The 23,340-nt window shown below is 43.6% G+C and overlaps 2 protein-coding genes across 3 annotated transcripts; both read left to right on the top strand.

Moving 5' to 3' along the window:
- The first annotated feature begins 273 nt into the window (after window positions 1-273).
- ILDR1 (immunoglobulin like domain containing receptor 1) lies at window positions 274-14,002 on the top strand. Its single transcript, XM_052705001.1, has 8 exons — window positions 274-393; window positions 2,616-2,786; window positions 4,263-4,412; window positions 5,919-6,038; window positions 6,186-6,332; window positions 10,385-10,516; window positions 11,369-12,195; window positions 12,816-14,002. Exons 1-8 carry the CDS (start codon window positions 348-350, stop codon window positions 12,855-12,857), a joined length of 1,635 nt encoding a protein of 544 aa, XP_052560961.1. The 5' UTR covers window positions 274-347; the 3' UTR covers window positions 12,858-14,002.
- Window positions 14,003-17,246: 3,244 nt separating this feature from the next.
- Window positions 17,247-20,556, top strand: LOC128091797 (apovitellenin-1). Of its 2 annotated transcripts, none has more exons than XM_052705160.1 (4): window positions 17,247-17,294; window positions 18,713-18,812; window positions 19,163-19,322; window positions 19,865-20,556. In XM_052705160.1, the coding sequence occupies exons 2-4, from the start codon at window positions 18,752-18,754 to the stop codon at window positions 19,962-19,964; spliced, it is 321 nt and encodes a 106-aa protein (XP_052561120.1). In that variant the 5' UTR covers window positions 17,247-17,294; window positions 18,713-18,751; the 3' UTR covers window positions 19,965-20,556. The 2 variants fall into 2 exon arrangements, with proteins under 2 accessions (XP_052561120.1, XP_052561112.1); XM_052705152.1 differs by having other exon boundaries at window positions 18,710-18,812; window positions 19,865-20,555.
- Window positions 20,557-23,340: the final 2,784 nt, after the last annotated feature.

The raw sequence follows: 23,340 nt of genomic DNA, 5'->3' as shown, positions 1-23,340 counted from the left end.
CCGTGTACTTGGGGAGTGAAGCTGAGCACACCTGCTGCCAGCCACACACAACCTGTGCGTGTTTACATGTCTACCGATAAGCACTCATCTTGGAGCAGGTTTCTGAAGTTGGGAGCCGGCGTCCTCCCCGCTTGCAGCAGGGCAAGAGTGTGGAAGGGCAGGAAGGCGCACCTGCCCACAGCAGAGGAGTCCGCCACGGGCCCGAGAAAGGAGAGAAGGAGCGAGGGGAGGGGACTGCCGCGGGCGGCGGCCCAGTTCTGGGACAGGTGCCACGGGAAGGGGAGGGCCCGTGGGCGCGGCGAGGTGGCCTGTCGCGACGGCCCCGGGCGGGAGGAGGAGGCCGCGCCATGGCGCCGCCGCTGGCCTGGCTGCTGCTGGCCTGCCTGCCGGCCGGTGAGTGAAACCGCGCGTGGGAGCGGGGCCGGTCCCCGCCCTTAACACCTGTACCGTGGGGGGGCCCAGAGGAACCCTCGGAGTGAGGGCGAGGGGAGAGGTCGGGATAAGGAGCGCCTGGCCGGGAGAGCGACTGCGGTGTCCCACCTCGTTTCCTCTTGGGACAGGTTTTGAGGCGCCCGCCCCACCCAGCACCTCGCCCCGGCTATAGCGAGGCCGGTCCGCGCGTGGCTTCGTTACCCCGAGAGCGAGGCCCGTGTGTGGCCGAGGAGGAAGTGACCCCCTGCTTCCCGGCCGCCTCCCGTGTTGCCTGTGTACTGCAGGTTGGTTTGGGCCTGAGCGCGGGAAGACACGCAGCGGTCCCCTCCGGCGGGTCCGCAAGTGCCCCAGCCACGTTACGATCTGATGCGACTGCACCCCTTCGGTACCTGCGGGGTGTGCTCCTGCATGGAAACCAGAGCTGCCCTCCCTGTCCAGAGGCGGCCTTTCTTCCAAGTTTTGCAGGTTGCTTGATGGCTTTTGATCTCCTGTAGGGACCAAATTGATCGTTTTGCTTCTTGAATCAATGGTATATTTGCTGATGATGTAGCTTTAAGCACCAAAAAGGGAAACGGTAAATGAAGTGAAAAATACAGAGGTATGCCAGTTGATTGTCTAGCTTGACAGCAGCAGTTTGATGTACTAGCTAAAAATTGACTTCACCGGTTCTAAAGGTCAGTATCTTTTTCAAAGTAGGGCAGAGATATGAATTAACAATAGCTTGCTAGGTTGGTAGTCCCAGATTTGTTCTTTCCAAGCAGAAAAAAGAGCATCATGCAGGAGAGGAGTGTCATTCAACCCTAGGAACCTATCTTAATTTCATAGTTGTCTTGTGTGGTGTTGGCTGGGAGTTTATATGAAACACCAGATGTACAGAGACATCTGACTGCAAAAAGAACTTTGGTTTCTGTAACTGAAAAGCACAAAGTTGTATTGAATATTCTTGTCTGAGAGATGCTGCTGCGGAGAGCATAGAGAAAAGCTGTGTCAGTAAAGGTCAGAATTCATATGGGAAAGATCTGTTCGGTTGCCAGTGAGATTGAGGTTTTGCCAGCCTCGAAGATTTGGTTTTTGGTTTGGTTTCTTGTGATTTCACACAGAAAGATCCTGTGTATGAACTGTTTCACAATGAAAGCTGGAACAAAATGTGTCAATGTACAGTGCCATGAAGTAAAAGTCAAAGCAGCTACCTGTCACTAGTCTGGACCCTGTCTAACTACTGCGCAGTAAAAAACAGCCTTCATGTTGCTAGAATTTTGCACTATTGCTACTATTTCTGTGTTTAAGCCTGTGTGTATTTTATTTTTCAAAAAGGTCTTGGACTCAGAGTTTACCATGATTAGCAAAAGAGTTTGCTCTTCTCTGTTTTGAGTTGGCTGGCCACAAGTCTTTTTTCAAACCAGAAACCAAGCAAGTATTGCATTAATAGTATCCAGCTGCAAAAATACGTGTTGAGACAATGCTGCACCTCTGCAGCTATGTGATGGAAACTGGATGAGCTTATGTTTGTCAGGAGCATACTCCATACAGCCAAAGAGGGCACTGAAAGAATGATGCTTGCAGGTGTGATCCAGATGTTATATATCCCCTTATTCTTGGTTCTCATCCTGAATATGAGATTACAGGGAAAGACTAGGAATACAAGTGCTAGCTTATGATCCTTTTGGTAATTTTAGACATTCTCTTTTCTTCTCTCCTTCCCTGTTTCCCATGCTCCCAGTCTGGAAGCACCTAGCACAGCACCACAAGCCTTTCCTGTTTCCTGGGATATGTTCCAGACAGGGCATCTCCTACGCTCACTCCACACTATTTGTATTGCCTTATCAAAGGCAACTTGTGATAACTTTTCTGTTGTTAATGACAAGTACAGATTAATGTATTATCAAAGTTTAAACAAGATAGAGATGTCTCTGAGTGTGGCTAAAATAAAGCATAGCTTATGAAAAACATCATAAAACGTGACTGGATGTATGCAGCTGTTTGGATAGACAGTGCTGTGGAAGTTGTTATGGATGAGTTCTCAACATACACAGTAACAGCTTTATTAAAAAAAGGGTCTATAAATTCAGGTCCTGTGTGAGGCCAAGAGAGATGTACTTCAGTTGTTGGCCTGATGCAGAGTGAGAGTTATGCTGTGATATCTGCCACTGCTGCTTGACTGCCTCCTGTGTTCTTTTTTGCAGGTTGCCTCTCCCTGCTGGTGACAGTGCAGGATACTGAGCGTTACACCACCTTATTTGCCAGTATTACCCTCAAGTGTGATTACAGCACTTCAGCCCAGCTGCAGGACGTAGTGGTGACCTGGCGCTTCAAATCCTTCTGCAAGGACCCCATCTTTGATTACTACTCAGCCTGTGAGTATCAGGCTTGTCTCCCAAGGGATCGCTCTTCAAATGTAAAGGAACAGGGAGAGAGACTTACTGGGGAATATAGGTTTTGCCTGACCACAGAGTAGGCAGTGGTGTTTTGCCAGGATCCAAGAAAACAAGATTGGGCCTGTGATTTCCTTTGCAACGTCACGACTTTATGGTACTGTATCATAGAAATCCCAGCCAAACAGTTTGTCCTCCTTGTCATCAGATCAGAAGGCAGACAGATTTAACCATGTTTTACGTGTGTCAGACTTGGCAGCCCCATATTTGAAAACAAATGTCTTGCAACATGTAGACTTAATGATTACATGGGAGGCAATAATTTTGAAGCTGGAGACCAGTGACTGTTACTGAATTTAGGCAGAAACATGCTCTTTGGAGTGCAGGAAGGCTTCTAAGAAATAGTATTTAATAATAGTGGCAACGCTTTATATGCAGATATTCTGATGCTTGTTGCATTGTTTCAGGAGTGTTTAAGATACTGTGTTTAAACTGGCCAGCCTTAGCTTAATTGCATACTTAAGAATTAAGACCCTAAACTTGTTTGGTGTCTCGGTGCCTGAATTCCATCTCTGATCTGTGGATGGGTTGGATAAGCATGTGGTCTATAGCCAAATCTGCAAACAGATGGGTCTGATGCTCTGCTGTTCCCAGAGTAATGTGGTTCAAATTCTTAGTCCCCAACAAGGATAGAAAGCACGAAAGTCATGGTGTTTGCTTATGTGGATCTTCTCTTTGTGATCCATTGTAAACACAGCCATGTTTTTGACAAGGTTTGTCCTGTCTTCTCTTCATTGCAAGTCCTTTACAGACAGTGCTGAGTGCCTGTACCAGTAGTCTCCACAAATCTCAGTTCTCAGATGCCTGGCAACTCAATATTTGGTTACACTGTGAATCTTTTGTAAGAGTATTAGTCAGAAATTGCCTCTAGTCTTTCATGAGTGTTTTTGGGTCTCTATACAATATAGTCCTGTACAGGAATTGAAGGATGGGTTTTCCTGTCTTTAGGAGCCCCATAACATATAATGAGATAGAGAAAGGAAAGGGAGGCAATCCCACAGTGGTTTTTATGTTTCTGGAGATATTTTTTGTTGTTAAATAAACACAATTTTGCTTTTGTTCCAATAATTCTTGGAGTTCTGTGACTCTTTTCCTTGCACTTTGTTTCTGTACTCGGTCCTGCCCTCTCACCTTTTTTAGGTTCTTTGTGCTGTTCTTTCAGTTGTGAGCACAGGAGCTCCTCTGCGGCTCTCAAAATCTGTCATTCCTGTGGCCCTTCGTCTTTTTTGCTTTTAAGCACTCCAAAGCAACATATCTTTTCTCTTCTGAAGCCGTGCTTTGTCTTACTGAACAAAAGCAAGTGCACATGTGCATTCAGTTCTCTGCTGCTTACAAGGAGATAGAAATTGGCCCTTTGAAATAATTTTTTGCATCTTATTTGATGATGTGTGCTTACAGCGTACCAAGCCAGTTTAGCTCTTGGCCAGGACCCGTCTGATGACTGCAATGATGTCCAACGAAAGGTGCGCATTGTCATCCAGAAATATGGGCAGAATGAGCCTGTGCTGGGTGTTGACTACCGGCAACGAAAGATCACCATCCAGAACCGTAAGTGACTTGGCCTCACAGGCAGGCAGTGAACTATCCAGTACGTGGGCTTACAGAGCAAAGCAAAGCATAAATATGGGTAATGTTATCTGTGGCTTATGTATTCTGTGATGTGCAGTGGAAACCTAAGCAGGTCTAGCAGTGGGCCAAGGAGAATATCATGATGTTCAACAAATCCAAGTACAAGGTCTTGCACCCCCTGCTATCCATACAAGCTAGGAGATGAAAGAACTGATCACAGCCCTGCCAAAAAAAGACCTGGGGGTACTGATGGATGGCAGTCTGGATGTGAGTAAGCAGTGTGCAGCCCAGAAAGCCAACTGTATCCTGGGATACATCAAAAGCAGCGTGGCCAGCAGGGGGAGAGAGGTAATCCTGCCCCTCTGCACTGCTCTGGTGAGACTTCACCTGGAGTACTGCATCCAGATGTGGAGTCCTCAGTACAAGAGAGACATAGACCTGCTGGAGAAGGGCCACAAAAAGGATTCAAGGGATGGAGCATCTCCCCTGTGAGGACAAGCTGAGAAAGCTGGGTCTGTTTAGCCTGGAGAAGTCTCTTGCCAGAAACCTGAGAGTAACTTTTCAGTGTGTAAAGAAAGGGGTAGGCTCCTTAGCAGGATCTGTTGTGACAGGACAAGGGGAATTGGTTCAAACTAAAAGAGGGGAGATTTAGATTGGGTCTAAGGAAAGAGTTTTTTGCATAAGGGATAGTGAAGCACCGGCACAGGTTGCCCAGAGGTGGTAGGTGCCCCATCCCTGGAGACATTCAAGGTCAGGTTGGGCGGGGCTCTGAGCAGCCTGATTTAGCTGTAAGTGTCCCTGTTCATTGCAGGGGACTTGGACTAGATGACTTTTAGGTGTCATTTCTAACTCAAGTGACTCTGTGTGTGATTTTGTGAAAAAGGGCTTTGAGGGGCCGGGTCCTCTGTCCCCTACCTAGCCTAAAAGTGTTGGAGGCACTACAAGTTAAGGCTGAGTTGAGGATACCCAAGCATTTTGCTGAAGAGTGAAGATAAGCTGAGGAGTTCACAGGCCAGAAGACAGTTATTTCCTTCAAGAAACACTGCATAGTTTTATAGGTGCGCTATATGCTCTGTGCTGTCCGTGGAGCAATAGCTGTTGCTGCTGCAAGGGAGTTAGTTACTGGGATGTCTGGCCTAATGATTACAAGAGTATGTGTTCCAAAACCAGTGCTGGCAGCTGGCAGCGTGCTTTTCAACATACATGACCCAGAAACACTCTGTTGTTTTGCTGCACACAGAACTAGTTACCCTTCTAAGTAATGTTGCCTTTCAGCAACACAAAGAGAAATAGGACTGGCAGTTAATGCTATTCACAGAATTTGTTAGTGAACCTAGAGGATTGTCTGAATGTGATGGCTACCCTTGGGGGGAGGGCATATGCAGTAGTCAATACTGCCTGCAGGCAAGGGGCCTTCTTAGAGTAGGGTCCGAAAGGAGTGTCAGTTTCAAATATTCTGCTCACCTCTCGGTCCTTCTCCCACAGGGGCAGACCTTGTTATCAGTGAAGTCATGTGGTGGGACCATGGTGTATACTACTGCACTGTGGAAGCACCAGGAGATACCTCAGGGGATCCGGACAAAGAAGTTAAGCTAATTGTTTTACGTAAGTTCCTGTTCCCTGGGCAACAGATATCTCCTCCTGTTCTTTTCCTCCCCACTCCCAATATTTCTCCAGTCCTGGAAAGGTGCTTGGTAAGTTACTGTAACCAGGTATGCCAGGATCCTCTTTCTCTCTCCATTTCTCCCATAGACTGGCTCACAGTACTCCTCATCGTCCTCGGTGGCCTCCTCCTCCTCCTGCTGATTGGAATATGTTGGTGCCAGTGCTGCCCCCAGCATTGCTGCTGCCACATCCGGTGTGTCTGCTGCCCAACCCGGTGCTGCTGTAATGAGAAAGGTGAGATGCAGGGAAATATGTGTCCATTCATTATTTCTGTCAAGACAAAAACCTGATGCAGTTTTCTGAGTTCCACTTTCTCCCTCTAAGTTGTGTCCAAATAGACTGCCACATTTCTTTGAGTGATGATGTTGCGTTTATGACCACTTTACTTGAGATTAGCGAAAGGGATGTGGATCCCATTTTGCATCCCTGTGTCCTACTTTCAAAAATTTGTCCCTACTGGCACCTCACTGCCAACTTCTCCCATGTCATCATCCAAGGCAGAGTCACTGACCTCACTGGTGTGAGTAGCTCAAGACTGTTTTTTAACCTGTCTGGTGGTTCTTAGGCCTGTGCACTGGAGAGAAGCAAGCAAGCTAATGCCTTGTAGTTACAGTAATGTTACTGTAAGGCCTAACCTTCAAGTATGTTGCTCTGAAAGGTGCTTGTATAAAATTTGGATTGCTGTGCCATCTTATTATTTTTAGAGCTGCCCCTGTCACAAGAAAAAGATTTTCTCTCTTTGGGCTTGTTTTTTGGGTTTTTTTTGAGCGAGGGAGGAAATGAGAAAGAAAGGAAAAAAGGCCTATCATAGTGGTCAACACTACAAATACTTTCTGAGGATTTAAGCTCAAGAGAAACTTTTTTGTATGGAATTTCTTGCAATAGTAAAGATTCTGTAGCCAGACAGTGTTCTGTTAATAGGGCCAGCCAGGCATAGCATTTTAATTTTGACTGCTGTGGTTGTTTAATCTGTGTGTTCCTGTAACTGTAATTTAGGAGTGACACGAGGTACAATACCCCCCCCACACACACTTCATACAATTTGATAGGAACAAATTGCATCATATACATTTACCTATCACTGAAATCACTAGATTCTTCTGCAAATGCTGCAAGGAGAGAACTTGTGAACAGGAGCTGTGTTTCTTTTAAATTGCTCATTATTTGGGTCATGTTGGGTCTTAGTAAGCTCGCTAACAGCTGGAAGAGGCTACTGTGAGAGTTTTAGCTTTATGCTTAATCTGCTTAGCCTCTGCAAAGAGCAAACAGACCATCTCATTTGCTAAAGCCAAACCCAAGCAAAACAGTTTCTTGGAATTTTTTGGTTGTGTGGTGCCGAGGATGCAATGGAAGTGAGGATAGAATGAACATTTGGCAGAGAGCTTGCTTTCCGTGAGAGGAAGGCAATGGAGATGAAAGATTTGCATCTCTAGACTTCCTAGTTCTCATTGAGGAAAGGATTTTGAAAATGCTTGAACTCTTTAAGGGGAATTTCTGTGCAGTAGGTGGCAATAGCACTTTCCAGAGTGCTGCTTTTGTCCTTCCTGCCTTCTGCTGAGGATAAACAGGAGAAATTCTTGTGGGTTCCCAGAATTTCTACCTGCTCACAAGTGAAGGTACAGAAGGGTTCAGCCTCCTTGGCAGGCTGCTGGAATCTGTGAATATAATTTCCATCTCAGCTGCCTGCCCTCTGGATCCACTTTGCAAGGAATCCCTGCTCTGGTGCACTTTCACTTCACCCTGCTTCCAACGGACCTTTTAGCCTCCAGGAAATGAACTGGGGACTTACAAAACAGAAGGCTGAGGCAGGAAACATCTTAAAAAGCAGTTCTAAGGAATAACAGTTCCGTGTAGTTGAAGAGAAGACAAAAGTCATTAATTAAATTGTAGAATTACAGCATGAATTGAATGTGGATGATTTTTTCCCACTTAGTGGCCACTAGAGGGTAGCCTAGATCTGTTGAATGGAGTTAGGATATGCTGAGGCAAGGTAACTCAGTGTTTAAAGTCAGGTCATCAGCTAACATGATTTTGAACCTTGTAATAGAAGTGAATTGTTTGAGTAATTCAGAATTGGTGTTACAGAAATATTACGCATGCCCCACGGGGCAACCCAATTACATTTCCCATGGAAAACTGCAAAAAGCCTACTATGTTGTGGTAAATACATGTACGACCTCCTTCTTTTCCTATTAGTTCCTTTTCTCCTGCATGCTTCTTCCATTAATGAATTGGAAAAAAAGATGAGGGTAGTAAAGAAAGTCCAGGGATAATTCTGCATTTGTTCAGCTACAAGGATAGATCAGAGAATCACAGGCTTAGGATGGCTGATGCTAGTGGCTGCCTTCATACATTAAAGAGAGAGGAGCCTGTAGTGCTCCAAGTGTACTTTTCACTGCTGAGCCTCTCACTGCTCAGGTAAGACTGCATTCAGAACTCAGAGATGTGCATTCCACAGGTACAGGGACATTCTGAAGGTGATAACCAGAGGAATGGGAGAGGAACAGTTAGGGCCTTTATTTTTATCTCTCTTTGTTTTCTTCTTTCACTCTTTCTTCCAAATTTAAAAGCTAAACTGGTGGAAAATTCCTTGGAAAGAAAATAATGAAGCATGTTTTACATTAAGTGCTTGAAAACTGCTACCTCAGGCTGCAACACTTTGAAGAAAAATCAGTGTATTAGGATTAAAACTCCTGAGTCTCCAGCTTTGTAGTTCCCTATGTTTGGAGCCAGGCTGGGGAAAGAATCGTGTGTGGAGAACAAAGTGGAGCTGTGTGAGCTGTGGAGAAAGGGAAGGATGTGCTCAGAGGGACTGTCAGTCCCTGTTGTGCTACAGGTGGTGCTCTGAGTAAATTCAGTGAAACAGTTAAAGCAGTGCATACCTGCAATCTGTGTAATAAATGGAGTGCTACATGAAACTGAAGAGTTGAGACCCTGAGAGTACTCAGTCTAAATGCTGCTTGCTGCAGATTAACTCAGGGGACAGAATTAATTGGAGCTTAGCTGTAGCCAGGTTTCTTAAAGAAGGAAGGCTTGTGCAGCCAGCCTGTGTATCCCCAGTCTCTTCCCCTTCAGTAACTTTTAATTTCATCAGCCAACTTCAGACATTTATTAGAGGGGTAAGTGTCTCAAAGGCAATTACATGCTTAACTGTCTGCTGAAATGTGTGGGCAAGAATGTGCCTTATGGAAGAGACTGCAGTAAAAGACTGCCTCTTCTAAGATTCCAGATAAGCCATGTAAGAGAATTTTTGCAAAAGCCCCAGCTGCAGAAGCGTTTCACCCAAAGGTGAAAGACAAACCATGCAGAGTCAGGCTTTGTAATGTCTGGGACTTGCAGAATTTACTTGTAAACTTGAGTTTTGATTGTCTCTGGTAGAAAGTGTAAGGCTTTTTTTTTTTAAGATGTTTTAGCTTTCTCAAAAAAAAAGAAAAGCAATGAGTGATGGTTTTGAAGGCAGAGATGGCGATGTTGTCTTTGTAGGGGGGAGGTGCTGAAAAAAATAAAGTTGGATTGAAGCCTGACTCCACTGGTAGCAGACTGGAGTTAGTGATGGAAAAATGGTGGCAAAGTGGAAATTTCCTCTGAGTTTCCTCTTCTGGGACACAGGACATTGCTGTTGAGAACAGGATGTTTAGTTTGCTCACCAGTTTGACCACACTGACTGAATGGATTTAATTTTTGCAGTCATGCAGAGGTAAATAGGAGAGAGACAATAAGAGTAGCTGGAAGACTAGACAGGAAGAAGGCAGTAAATGCATCTCTGAGTGACTTGTTTGTAGAACAGAGAAGAAACTGCTTTTGTGTGTGGTGTGGAAGGTAGGATCTATATAAAGCCTACATGAGAGGAGCTAAAAAGGTATTGTTTAACTGTAGGGAAAGGACTAACGGTGAACTGAAAGTTTTAAGAAAGAAAACAACGTGGTATGTCTTGCTGTATGAAACATTATTTCCTATTTTACCACAACTGTACTCATAGTGATGCGGCAGACAGAAGTCCTGCATTAGGTTATGTGCTGTATACTTAATCCTAGTGCAGTTTGCTCCTGGTTCATGGAAATGTATGAGGCAGTAACCCTTTTCTTCAGCTTTAGGTATATTTTGGAAGCTGTACAACTTTTTTGTTAAAATTTCCTGCACTCTATTTGTAAGTTTTGTCATAAGTTGGAGAGAACTTCTCAATCTTTGATCGCGTTCAAAGGCTAGAGTCTATCAAGCAAAAGGGTATGTATTCTGCAAGCTGTACTCTAGGCATGGCTACTCAAAGCTTTCTTCTTCTTTTCCAGTACTGGAACAGCATCGATTCATGAAGCAGGCTCAGGCATTTGCACCGTGGATGTTACCTAACATGTTCTATGGAGGTGCTGATAGGAACTCACAACTTTCCTCTTATCAGCTGAACCCTCTACTGCAACAAGGTGAGACTGCGGTCATCATGTCAGAGGGAAATAGGAAAGAGAAGCAGGTAACTTCTCAGGGAGCTTCAGCAGTGAATTTTATCCTCTCTACTGCAAAGTGAGAAAGGTGTTCCTAGCATGACTACATATCCTAGCATGACAGCTCTGCTTCATCTGCAACATACTTCAGACTTGCCTGTGTGGATGAAAACAGCATGTCCATCTTAAGTGTCTCGCTAGGCACAGTGCTGGGTGAAGTAGTTGAATGCTAACTAAGGTGTATCTTGTGCTGCACCACAGTGACTGCAGGGTAAATATACCCAGCTTATCTTACTTCATGGGGTGGAAGAGGGTACTTTGTCTTTGTTCTGCTGTGCTGGTCACGGTCAACTCCTTATATCCAAAATTGACATGAGAAGTGAGGTGCAATTTGTTTGAGTTCTTATCAAATGTCTGGTCTTCATACAATTGAGGGCAAACTGCCTTCTGTGCAACAGATCTACCCTACATGCAGCAAAGAATAAATCTGAAGAATTTGCTAGGTATTCTGCCTCAAAATTACTTATATTAGTTGTATATATTTTTTAGTTTAATTGAATAGGGAAGATAGGGTGTCTGAAGTCATAGAGGTATAAGCAATAGAATAAATTATTACCAGCAATATTATTTAACCACCCCAAGAACAATAGCAGAAATCAGCATGACTTCTCATACAGGATTTTTTTCATATGAAATTAGCTTTTCATCATTGTACTGAAGTCACAGGTTTACAGTCTTAACCACTGTTTGAACAGTTAGCTAAGGCCATTAGCATAGAGAGGCTCACTCTGTTTTTCCTTAACTTACTGCATTCTCCTGTGATTTAATCTTCAGATGTGTCTCTGCAGAACAGTCTTCCACTGGTGCAGCCACAAGCTCGACTTTCCCCTAACAAAGGTGTTTTGGACTATCTGGAATCTGAAATCCAGAACCTTAACCCATCACAGCCCCAGCCACCCTCCAACCAGCGGCAGGCAGTGCAGCCCAGCTTACTGTCCTCCCTGGGCAGCGACATCATGCAGCGTGGCACAAACGGTCTTCCTCCTCTCACTGGTCATGTTTCTTCTTCCCATGGGAGCAGCAACTCCTCACGTCCACAGAGAACTACCCACAGCCCCAGAACTTGGGACTCCATAGCAGAGAACAGGAGGGAAGATCGGAGGTGGCCCTTGCCTTCCAGTGAAGATTCTCGTTCCAGCTACAGTCGGGAATCCCGGGACAGGCAGCGAGACGACCATCCTCCAAGGCAGAGGGCAGGCGGCTATGATCACAGGCCGCAGCACTCCAGGCGGGATGTGTCACCCACCCGCCAGACTGAGAGAGGAAAAAGCAGCAGCAGCAGCTGCAGTTTCTATTCAGAGGAGGCCAAGGAGCACTCTAGCCACCATCGTGGCCGGAGACAGCAGTCTGCAGTGAGGCGAGAGTACCAGCAGCACACCAGGAACAGCCATAACTCGAGGCACCGGCGGCACAGCTACTCTCCCCCATCTCAACGGGGATCGTGGAGCTCCTCAGAAGAGCAAATCCGTCTCCCAGCGACAAACCGCAGGCGGCACAACCGGTCTCGGGAATGGCCAGAAGATAAACCTCCCAGTTATCGCTCACTAGAAATCATCCCAGGTCGGGACAGCAAGCACAGAGAGGATGCAGGGCCACGCTCGGTGAGTCAGCTGCCTTTTTTCCTCCAGTCACAGGGCAGAGATGGGTTCTGGGGGTGACAGTGAATGTCAGTTACTTTTTGCGGCCTGATGTCTTTGAAAGAAGGGTAAAGAGTATTGAGTGCCCTAGGAAACAGTGGGAAACACGTGATCCTTCAGTCCATGTAGAATGGGGTGACTGCTAGCTGCAGCTCCTGAGGACTGGACGTGCATTATTTGGGAAGTAAAGAGTTGCTGTTCACAGCTCATCTTATCAATTTGTACAGTGACTAGATTTCAAGCAGTGTCCTGTGCATGAAGATCTTAGTATCCGATTGGTAGCCCTGAAGCTAGACAGTATGTTCCTCCTTAAAAAATGGGAGTTTTTCAAAAACAACAAAAGCAACGGAATTAAGTGTCCCTTATCACCTCTATGCAGTATTTTCCAAGTGGTTCTGTTCTCAAAGGGCCGCATTTTGCATTTTACAATTTTCCCCTCTGAGTTTTGGAAAGCAACATAGTTTTAGTCTCAGCTATGATGTGTGTGTGTATAATGGTTTCGTTTCAGTGCTCAGAATATGTAGGCAAACACTTGATTTTCATCTGTCTTTCCTTGTTCCTGAATCTTCTATTTTCTCCTGCAGGACAGAGGAAGTTCCTATAGTGCAAGAAGCATTGTCATTTAATGCCAGTACTGAAAGAATGAAGATTCACACTGGACTCTTTTTAGCTGTTTTTACTATATAGTTGGGATGACTGCTTTTGATTGAACCAGCAAAGGAAAAACAAACAGAAGATGAAACTGCTTTTGAAGAAGATCTGTCTAGTGGACATGAAAGCAATGTATAGCCCATATTTGTTCCTACTTTGATTTGGAAACTTAGGTTTGTGATGGACTGAAAACATGCTATTGGATACAGCAAATTTTTTTAATAAACAGTGTATTCCCAGAGGTATCAGTTGCCTTTTGTTAGGTACCCTGACACTACAAGCAGTAGTAGAGTATGTAGAATGCTGATCCTTTGTGCACCAGTTACTGGAGAAGGGCTCAGATAATCACAGAGATGTAAAGTCACGGGGCAATAGAGTAATTTAGGTTGAAAGTCAGCTCTGGAGCTCATCTGACCCAGTCACCTCAGAAGTTGGTGTAGAGAGGCATAGCGTTTCCTTTCTGAGCCCCTCTAATGTACTTCAGAATCATTTGATGCTTGCTGTTTCTGCCTGGCTTTTCAGTGTAGTGTAAGCAGTTGCTCCCCTTTGTCCCTGATCCCAAACAGCAGAATTCCAGTGTTAGAAGGATTTAGAAGTCTTACTAAGGGCTCACTGCAATCTGCAAATTGCCAGCTTATCTGCCCTATACTGACTGAAAACCCCTCTCTACGTTAAGCTTAGACCTTAGTACCTAAAAAGATGCTTCTTCTAGCCTTTAACACAGACTTGAATTTATGTGTAAATGTAATGAGCTAGATTTACCAAAGCTTGGTCATCTCCACAGGAACTGAGCTTGTTATGACTACTATCTCTCATACTGTAGACCAGAACTTCCTTCAACTCTAGGAAGCATAACTTTGTTGGATGTATGTTTCCTGGGCCATATACTCATTTTTATGTTCTCCCTTTGCCCTCTCTAGCATGTGTTACACACATGGAGTGGGATAAAGGGCTCTGAAGAGGCCTAACAATTTTTACTTTTCTCTTGATCTTTACCCTGACACAAATCAATTCTGAATGCATGATGTATCTGGTCTTATCTACATGGAGGGGTTTTCTCATCCCTTCCCTTACAAATTGAATGCAGAATTTCTAGAATTCCTTAAGACTACCTGCAAAGGAGAAAAGCTTGCCATTTTTCCTTGATGTGATTCATCCATCCACTGTGATCATTTAAAATGTACTGGAAAACTTGATGTTCTCTGGGTGCTATAGTTACATGCTGGATGCATGCACAGGAAACAGGCTTGCCAAAGATATTCTTGGATTCAAGAAACTCAATTGTTGACAGGGAGCTTTAGGAGCATCTTGTGAATAATTTTGTAACTCTGAGACACTAGAGTCTGGCGAGTGTCAGTTACTGTACTGTCCAGCTTATTTCCCAGCCAGTGCCAAAACTGAAATCCCGAGATGGTAGCGTGAAAAAGAACTTGCTTTCCTTTCATGTTCCAATACAGTCCAGTAAGTTTCCCCAAGAGTAGGAACTCTCTCAGACGGCAAGAAAATTGTGTGTAAGAGCAGCAGCAGTTGTAGCATGAGCATGTCATCCAGAGGGACCTCGACAAACTGGAAAGATGGGGCGTTGTGAACCTAATGAGGTTCAACAAAGCCAAGTGCAAGATTTTGCACTTCGGTTGAGATAATCCCAGATATCTATACAAACTGGGAGAAGAACTCCTTGAGTAGTCCTGCTGAGAAGGAAAACTGAAATGGTACCAGTTTTGGTAAGATCTGGTCACAAACCACTGTGGTTCATAAAGCACTGATTAGTGGTCTATGAAGTAATTAAAAAGGAAATCTATTATACATGCTTTGCAACTGTGAGCAGACAGAAAAGTAGGAAGGAAATAGGCTACTCTTTGAATGCATATTTCTATTTTTAATTGGTTAAAAGTGAAAGCCTTTACAATGGCGCTGCTCAATACTATGTAGACTTTATTTAACAGTGAGATTACTAGGCCTTTGACTTTTTAAAAGAGAGAGATTAAGTTTGGCAGCTGAAATACTACACAATGAAAGAACAGTAGGAAATAGTTGAGCTTCATTCTTTCTAGGTTGTAATTTTCTCATTTTTAATTTTTTAGCCATTCCAAAGGGCTGATGTTTCTGTGTCACCCATTTGTGTTGAAAGAAATAAATGCGATTTCGTATGTGAGTTATTTTAGACTTTTGTTTCTTCCTGCTATGCAGGTGAGAGAATATACCTTGCACCCGATGAATTTTGTGTATGAAAGTGCCTAGATAGCCACTGGAGTTATTCATGTTAAAATAAAGAATAGGTGACTATGCCACATGGAACAGATGAGATCTGCTGCTCATGTCAGCTGCTTTCCACCTCAAACCAAAGATTCATAAGAAAGATAAAAGAACTATGGTTTGTTTTTTTGTTGTTTTTTTGTTTTTTTGTTTTTTTTTTTAAATTATTTGATTTTAAAAAGGATTGCAATACCTGGCTTCCTTGCTTATTTGCAGAGCACTCTGCCATTCCAGGAATGAAGGGCAAGGACTGCTTCTTGTGCAATCATCGATTTAGGCTTGGCAATTGCCTGTTTGGCAGTAGAAAGCTCTGAAAGGCCCTGTTGCTACCTGTGGGATTGTATTCATGACAGCACTGGATAAAGTTAGACAACCTTAGCAGGAATAAAAGTTACCATAACACAAAGCTCTTCAGAGGTACATATTACTACATCGGGCAGCTAAATTCCCTTTGTCTTACTACCTCAGGCAGCACATCACTTTAAAACACACCCTTAATATGACCAGAGACTGCCATTTGTTGGCCTGACTTAGAAGAGAGATCACACTTGAGGTTATATTAAATTCACAAGTAATGACTGCCTGTTGCTATTTCTGTTAACTTGAATGTCTATAATGTGTCTTGTACTGGTTTTCTGAACGTTACTTCAGCTTTAGAAGCAGGCAGTAAATCTGTGGAATCTCCTTAATGATTGTAGAATGTATAATTAAAACATGAGAGAACTTCAAACTCTGGTTGTTCTTGTGTGTTCTTCCTAGACCATAAATTGCTTTTTAGTATTTACACGAGAAGTGGAACTGAAAATCCTCTGTTCTGACTTCTAGAAGTAACCTTGTTAGACATCAGTAATAATTTTCAGCTGTCTTTTTTTGCTTCTATGGGGATTTTTTTGGATCAGTGTTCATGTTTCAGGCTGCTTTTTCTTTGTTTTTCATAGAAAAAAAGATACTAAAAAGACACTGTAAGATACTATAAAAAGATATTTATTAAATACTTCACCAAGAGAGTGGAAAAACTGTGTGGGAGGCCATGGGCAGTCCTCTTTAATGATGTGACCTCAGTTGTATCACTGCTGCAATCGCTGATTTGGCTGCCATACCTGTAAAAGGGTAACACTTACTGTTTGGTTTACAATACACAAAGCTCCATGAAGAAAAGTCTTTTAGAAGAATGTGTTGTGCTGATAAAGAAACTGGTTGAGCTTTTTGGAGTGTCCATCTGTTAGTTGAAAGTCATGTCAGTGACTCAGTAGGTGACTAACACTACTTTATGTCACTGACATAAGATAGTTCTGTTGGGTCTCACATTGTAGGTTTAATGTATGCCTCGTGCCCACACCTTTTCCTCAGCTAATGCCATTTGTTGCTCCATGTTGCAAATTTTCTGCCTTCTGTTCAATGGTTGTATGTGCCAGATACTGATGGTTGGCCTGACTGAAGACCCAATGGGCACTTGGAGATTGTGCTGTGGGAAAAGCACATCCCGCAGCATGACACAACAGATGCTTTCTGACTGGGTGCAGATCCCTGGGCAGTATGGGGAGAAGTTATGCTTCCCCTGTGCAGATTTTGACATCTGACTGAGATCTGCACCCATCTTGTCAGCTTGTGCAAAAAGGCTTGGCTATGGGGAAAAATGAACTGCGAGAGCACTATATGTATACATATACCTGTGTGCACCAGTTGGTTAATAGTTGGAAACAGAGGGTGAAATATGAATGAGCATAATAGCAACAAATAATTTGCAGCTGTCAAAGCAGTCAGCTTTCAACGTGAGCCTTCCCACAGGAACAGTGGGAGCAAACATCAGTCCAGCTCTAGCTACAGTTTATGTGGAATTTGCTCAGTTTATGAAAGGGTCCTCCATGACATGGTTGCCTGAAAACGTAGGGGGCTCAGTGACCCAGGAGCTGCCTTCCACATCTCATGTGCTCAGGTCAGACTGACCCTCCATTACCAAATCCCAACAACAGGTCCAGAGTCCTACACAGCTTCTTGTCCATACCACTGAGCTGAATCTGCTTGCAAAAGAGCAAATGGGGAAATAAAACAGGACCTTTGACCCCTCACTATCTCTATATTAGTTCTGCATAAATGCTGGTGTCTCAGATGAGCATCACCCTCAGCTTCAGCCTGGGAGAGAGAAAGCAGGACAGGTAAGAACTGCACTCTCTGCTCTGGGTGGTGTGGACCTTGGGACATTGACAAGTGAGTGGAGGTGGCCTGCTCCACTTTTTACAAAGCGTGAACCCTCCTCATGCTCCCCAGCATGGAATATTGCTGAAATGGAAGAGGGAGGGAGTGGATTGATGTTGAGTGATGGAAGCTCCATAGGATGCCCATAGCAAGGTCAAACCCATGGTTAGGGAATTGAGGATTTGCAGTGTTGGAGTAGACATGACTTTTTCCCAGTCCCATAGTGGCTTCAGGCTCTAAAGTAGGTAAGATCTCCTCTTTACAGTCCTGGGAAGCAAATTTATGCCTTTTGTCTACAAAGGAAGAAACTGACCCTAGGATCAAAATTCAAAGAAGGGTAGTAACTGAGCAACTGCTGCTAGTCAGCAAATTCCTAGTGAAGATGGAGTGGTAGTTTTGGGATGTAATCTGTGCATAAAAGGAGATAAAACTAGATATACACTGCCCTGCTGTGGTATAAGAAGCGCTGGCTAGTGCCACTACTTGGAACTGGATTTAGCAAAGTATTCATTCAGAATAGGTATGCAGCTCCTTTTGCCACTGCAGTTCCTAGCACTAATGTTTTCATCATGTTGTTCTGACTGATGCAACTCAGTAGTTCAGCTGATAAATCAATTTTAACTTCTAACTTTTAAACACCTTTCTAAAGGCACAGCATTCGAAAAGTTTGTTTAGATGTAATGTCATCCTTTCAACGTACCAACTTTTCAAAAGTTTCTCTAATTCCAGATTTTTCAATAGACAGTAAAAAGGATGTTGGATGATGGTGAAGTTTGCACTTATTTATTTATGATAACTTCTGGGCTCTGCCTGGGTTGTTCTTTGCTTCACTTATCACAGTGTAGAAGAGACAAGAGAACCTGGTTGGTCTTTCCTCAACTAGAGCAAGACAAAGTACTCAGATCACTATGTCATTCAGATGGTCACTGCAGGTGCTGCACTGACTAGCATAAGATTCTTTACAGCCATCTACAAAAATTCAAGAAAAACAAAAACAAAACTGCAGCATGACTTTTTCAGTTACACCCCTGTGTGGAAGAAGCCTTTCCTGACCACAGTGTTCACTGTTTGCTTCTATGCTGAAGCAAGGAATTTTAACTCTCTTACAAAAGTAATAACTTTAAACATCACATATTTCTTGGAGATGTGAAAACTATCATTCATTATGGATATTTGTGATTACATGAATAAAAGGACGTTCATTTTCGTGCTATATTTTCCTCATTGCTTAAAAAGAACTGCACCATCACATTTCCTGTCTTTTTTTTTTCTTTTTTTAATTATTATATATTGGTTAAAGTTTTCTCACAAACCTGATGTTTAGCAGACATGATATTTTTCTAAAAACAAACAAAATATTGTATGATTATTCCAGCAGGTCTCTTGGTGTACAGGGCTGAACTGGTACCAACAAACCATGGTGCAATACCGGGCATTGGTGATAGCTCTGATTCTGCTCCTTAGCACCACTGTCCCTGGTAAGTCTGAGCAGCTTTTGAGATGGGTTCTCATTTCCTCAGAGAATTCTATCCCATCCACAAAGTAGGACCCAGAAACCCAGTAACACAGTTCAAAACCATGAGCACATACTGCTTCCTAGAGTGAAAGCAGGGGCTTGGTTTGCAAATCATCCATACCTGGTGCAAATACTCTGCCACGTCAGGTGACTCAGGTGCCCAGAAATTAGTAATGAAACTTCTCGATGCTGTTAGAGCAAATTCTTTGAACCTGAGAATTTTGCATCTTTTCCCACTGTCCCGGGTGGAAGATACCAGAGGGACATGTGACTGGAGAAGCCTCATGGGTTTTTTTGTCTCCTCCCTCTCAGAAGTGCACTCAAAGTCCATCTTTGAGAGAGACCGTCGTGACTGGCTGGTCATTCCTGATGCAGTTGCAGCTTATATCTACGAAGCTGTGAACAAGATGTCCCCTAGAGCTGGTCAGTTCTTGGTGGATGTTTCCCAGACTACAGTCGTTTCTGGGACCAGGTACGGAAAAAAACTTCTGTGCTAGTGTTGCATAGCTATGGATGGAAAAGGAGAGGGAGGAGTGGGAGAACAAAAAGATTACTCAAGTATCTATATGAGGGGACCCAAGGGACAGTGAATGAATGGGTAGGGGTGGCTTGGGGGGCAATGACTGGCAGAGTTTCAGCCCCCTGGAAGAGTCTGAGCAAATGTTGTGGTGTTGGCTGTGGGGAGATGAGTACTGAAAGTGCCAGCAAACACTGATGGCACTCAACTCAGATTATAAAATTCACCATCTGTAAATACGTATTCCCTAAAGAAAGGGAAAGAGTTCCCCCCAAACGGAAAAGCATGACAACTCAAGAGATAGTTTTGCCTGACTTACAGCAAATACAGACTGCCTATTCCTGCTTTCTGAGGAAAGCACCTCTAGGATTGCAGTGGAGCTCTGCACTCAGTAACAGGCAATGTGAAAGAAGGATAGCTTGATAACTACTGCAGACAGAGATTACTCTCACTCCCATACGTATGTATCTCACTATGTATGCTGTTGTCTCCTGCAGGAACTTCCTCATCAGAGAAACAACTAGACTCACTATACTGGCAGAACAGCTGATGGAAAAAATAAAGAACCTGTGGTACACAAAAGTACGAGGCTACTAGTTGGAAGAAAAGTCAGTGTTCCCTTAAGTGAGTGGGTAGCATCCTGCAGTGTCCTCTTTTCCCTCGCCTCTACTACACACCAAGATCAGTCAATAACAAAGAATCGATGCTCCTGTTAATGCAACTAGAGGGAACCCAGCATCAAAAACCAAAGGATGGATGACATCTGCTGAGGTTTCCCCTGGAAAAAAAAAAAAAAAAAAAAAAAGGCTGCTGGGCACTGAGGAAGGCAATGAGATTACAGAGTGCTGCTGTAGCCAAATCTTGAAAATTAATTCCTCCTGAATGACTTGGCCATTGACCCTCTAATAAAAAAATGTTGGTTGTTACAATTTCTTCAGTTTCCTACTTGAATTGACTGTTATAAAATCACATCCAACTCTGCATCCCGTTCTGCTGAGAAAGTGGCTGTGATTCACAAGAAGTTGTTGCAGGCTATGTGAGCAAACCCTGACAGTACAGGCACATTTAACTAAGCTCAGGTTCTTGGCAGATGGGGGGATGGGATGGGATGACAGCTTGAACATCTTTTGGGGTCACCACAGCATGGCAACCAGGGCAGCCATAACCTCACACTATGAAAGGCCATGAGAAGTTGAGTCCCACTAATTGTTCTGCTTGGTTAGGTAAGAAGCAAGCAGGTGAACCTATATCAAATATCTGAAAAGTTCAGATCATTTGGGAAGTGCCAGTAAATGGAACTGTGCATCAGTTTGATCAGGACTTTGAAAGCATATTTCATCACTCAAGCAGTGAGTCTACTATCAGCCTTTCCAAAGGAGAAGGGAAGGAAAATCCCTCCTTAGCTTCAGGATGAAGGGTGATCAATTTATGAGTGGGGCTCAGAATGGTCTATGAAGACTTGAAAGGTCCTTGACAGCCTTTTGTAACTGTGCCTCATCTCAGATATTCACATTGGTAAAGAAATCTGATCTATTTCATCATCAAAAGTCTAAATAACAGTCAACAGCTGTATTTCCTCCAGTATCTCAGCGCCATCCTCCTATTAGCACTAGTGGTAAAGCTGTCCTAACTCTAGACACACACTTCTAGCTTTGTATTTTAACCAGGACTCCACACTTTACAACAGTATTTGTCTATCTCAAGAGACTACGCATTGCCATTGATGTGCTTCAGTACTTGTATTGCCTGGGCTACATTATGCTGGGGGGAAAAAGGTTCCCATTGAGCAGGAAGGCTTCCTCCAGCTGTATCCAGAAGCACTGGATACTGAAAATGTGTCCATTTTCTTCCTTAACGGTTAGAAAGACTTAACTGCCAGCAGTACCTGATTCCCCACTTACCTGATGCACCGCTCTGAATTTCCTCTCCCAAGGGCTATCCTCCTGAGAGAAGTTTGCTCTAACATAAAGGTGAACATGTTCCAGCTGTTGTTCTTTTGAAGCAGTGTGATAGACTGTGAATAACACACTATAGTGCTCCTTTGGAGAGATGGGACTCTCATGTCTTAGGATTGGTTTGTTTGTTTGCTTTCTAATTACCAGTGGGATCAGCTATCAATGTAAATTTGCACTTAACAAGTTGCCTTGAGTAAAAAAGTTCATTTCACAAGTTCTGTGTCTCTGTGGGTGCTTCATACCATGTACAGCTGTAGGTGTAAAGCACTGTGCAGAGCAGCAAACTCTTCCACCTTCTGTTGCTTTACTGCTTCCGCAAACCTCTGTTGCAGATTTCTCTGTTGCTGTGTGTTCTGCTTAGACTAGCTCCGCTACCCTGGTCACACATCAGTACACACTTGCATAGGTATTGCATAAATGCACTTGGACTTTAATGAAGATTTAGAAAAGCACAAAAAGTTTGGGCTGATAAGCACGTTTACCACATGAAAAAGACAGAAACTTCAGCCCTTTCTGCAGAAGAAATGATTTGCTACCTCAAATATGAGGTAGCTTGAGCTATGCTTTGCTCATATCTGCTCAGACTCTCTTCCTTCCCAAATGTAACCCTTGCAGGCAAAGTCCTGCCAGTTTAAATCTACAAATGCTTCTCTATCAGAGAAGCATTTGGCATCCTGGGACTTTTTATCAAGACAGGGCTTGCTCTTACTGCTTAGGAACTGCAGAGCTATTTCCTTTTTATGGAGTGAAATTCACAAGTCATATAAAAGAGCCTGAATACATCCTTAGAGTTTGGTCTCCTGGAAATTGGCAGTTCATACTGTTATTTGTATGTGCTGCTACAATAAGGTAGGGAGAAGTTTGGAAAGTAGAGGAAATTCATTGTGTTTTGAGTCCATTGCGTGTCTTTACCAATGCAACTCAGCAGCATTAGTCTACTGTACCATGACATATCTGGAGTGAGCATCACCTGCTGTGAATTTCGTGCTAAAACTTAATGAAGATTTTGATGTTGGTTAAATGCACTTAGATACAGCACTTCCATTCCTCTGCAATGTAATCTCCAGAAAATCTGAACCAGCCACATGCTGATTATCTGTCTGACCAGTTTTAGTATTCGGGTAAAACTGAATCAGAACGTAGATCTCTGTTCTTGATTCTTTTGAATCTCACAGTCACAGATTTATCTGTGCATTTGTATGCTGCACAAACACTTTGGCTGGCTAATCTACTGCACAATCTACAATGTAGGGCAATCTACAAAACAAAAAGCCTGCCGCTGCCCCTTGTGACCCTGATACTGTAAGAACGAGCCATCAATTTGGAAATTCTTCAAGAGCAGAAATTGGCAGCTGACAGCTGGACCAGCATGCAAGTTCCAACCAAGTAGGGGGAAAAAATAATAAAGTTGGATTCCAATAGAGATCCTAGGGTAAACTCACAGGAGTGGTAATGAGAGGTCTTGCATTTTACTTTGAGTTAAACTGTTTCACAACTGCTCCCGTTGTTTCAGAAGGAATAAACAGTTTAATCTTACTGCGTCTGTACCTTCTTTGTAAAATAGGGATGGAAATCACTTTCCAAATGATGTCTGTGAAAGTTTACCGTGGGCCCTTCTTGGAGAAGCGTTGTAGGGGAAGGGCTCGCTTCAGTGATACTCACTTTACAGAAACTTTCTTTGTGAGTAATCACAAAATCATAGAATCATTTGAATGGTAGGGACCATTAAAGTTCATTTAGTCTGACCCCTCTGCATTGAATAAAGTTATCTTCAGCTAGATCAGGTTGCTCAGAGCCCTGTTCAGCCTGACCTTGAATGTCTCCAGGGATGGAGAGCCCACCATCTCTCTGGGCAGCCTGTTCCAGTGCCTCATTACCTTGGTTGTAAAAATCATCACTCACTTACTGCCAGCTTTGGGAAAGTTTGTAGTGTAATCAGTTCAGCTGAGTCCACTGAGATGAAATGTTGAGAAATGTCAATTTTTTGTTGTTTCTGAGATGAATGAGTAACATCTCAT

The sequence above is a fragment of the Tympanuchus pallidicinctus genome, unplaced genomic scaffold (genome assembly GCF_026119805.1).
Source record: "Tympanuchus pallidicinctus isolate F22 unplaced genomic scaffold, pur_lepc_1.0 scaffold10, whole genome shotgun sequence".
NCBI classification, from domain to species: domain Eukaryota; kingdom Metazoa; phylum Chordata; class Aves; order Galliformes; family Phasianidae; genus Tympanuchus; species Tympanuchus pallidicinctus.
Note: the sequence above shows the minus strand (reverse complement) of the source record. Positions and strands in the feature narration are given on the sequence as shown.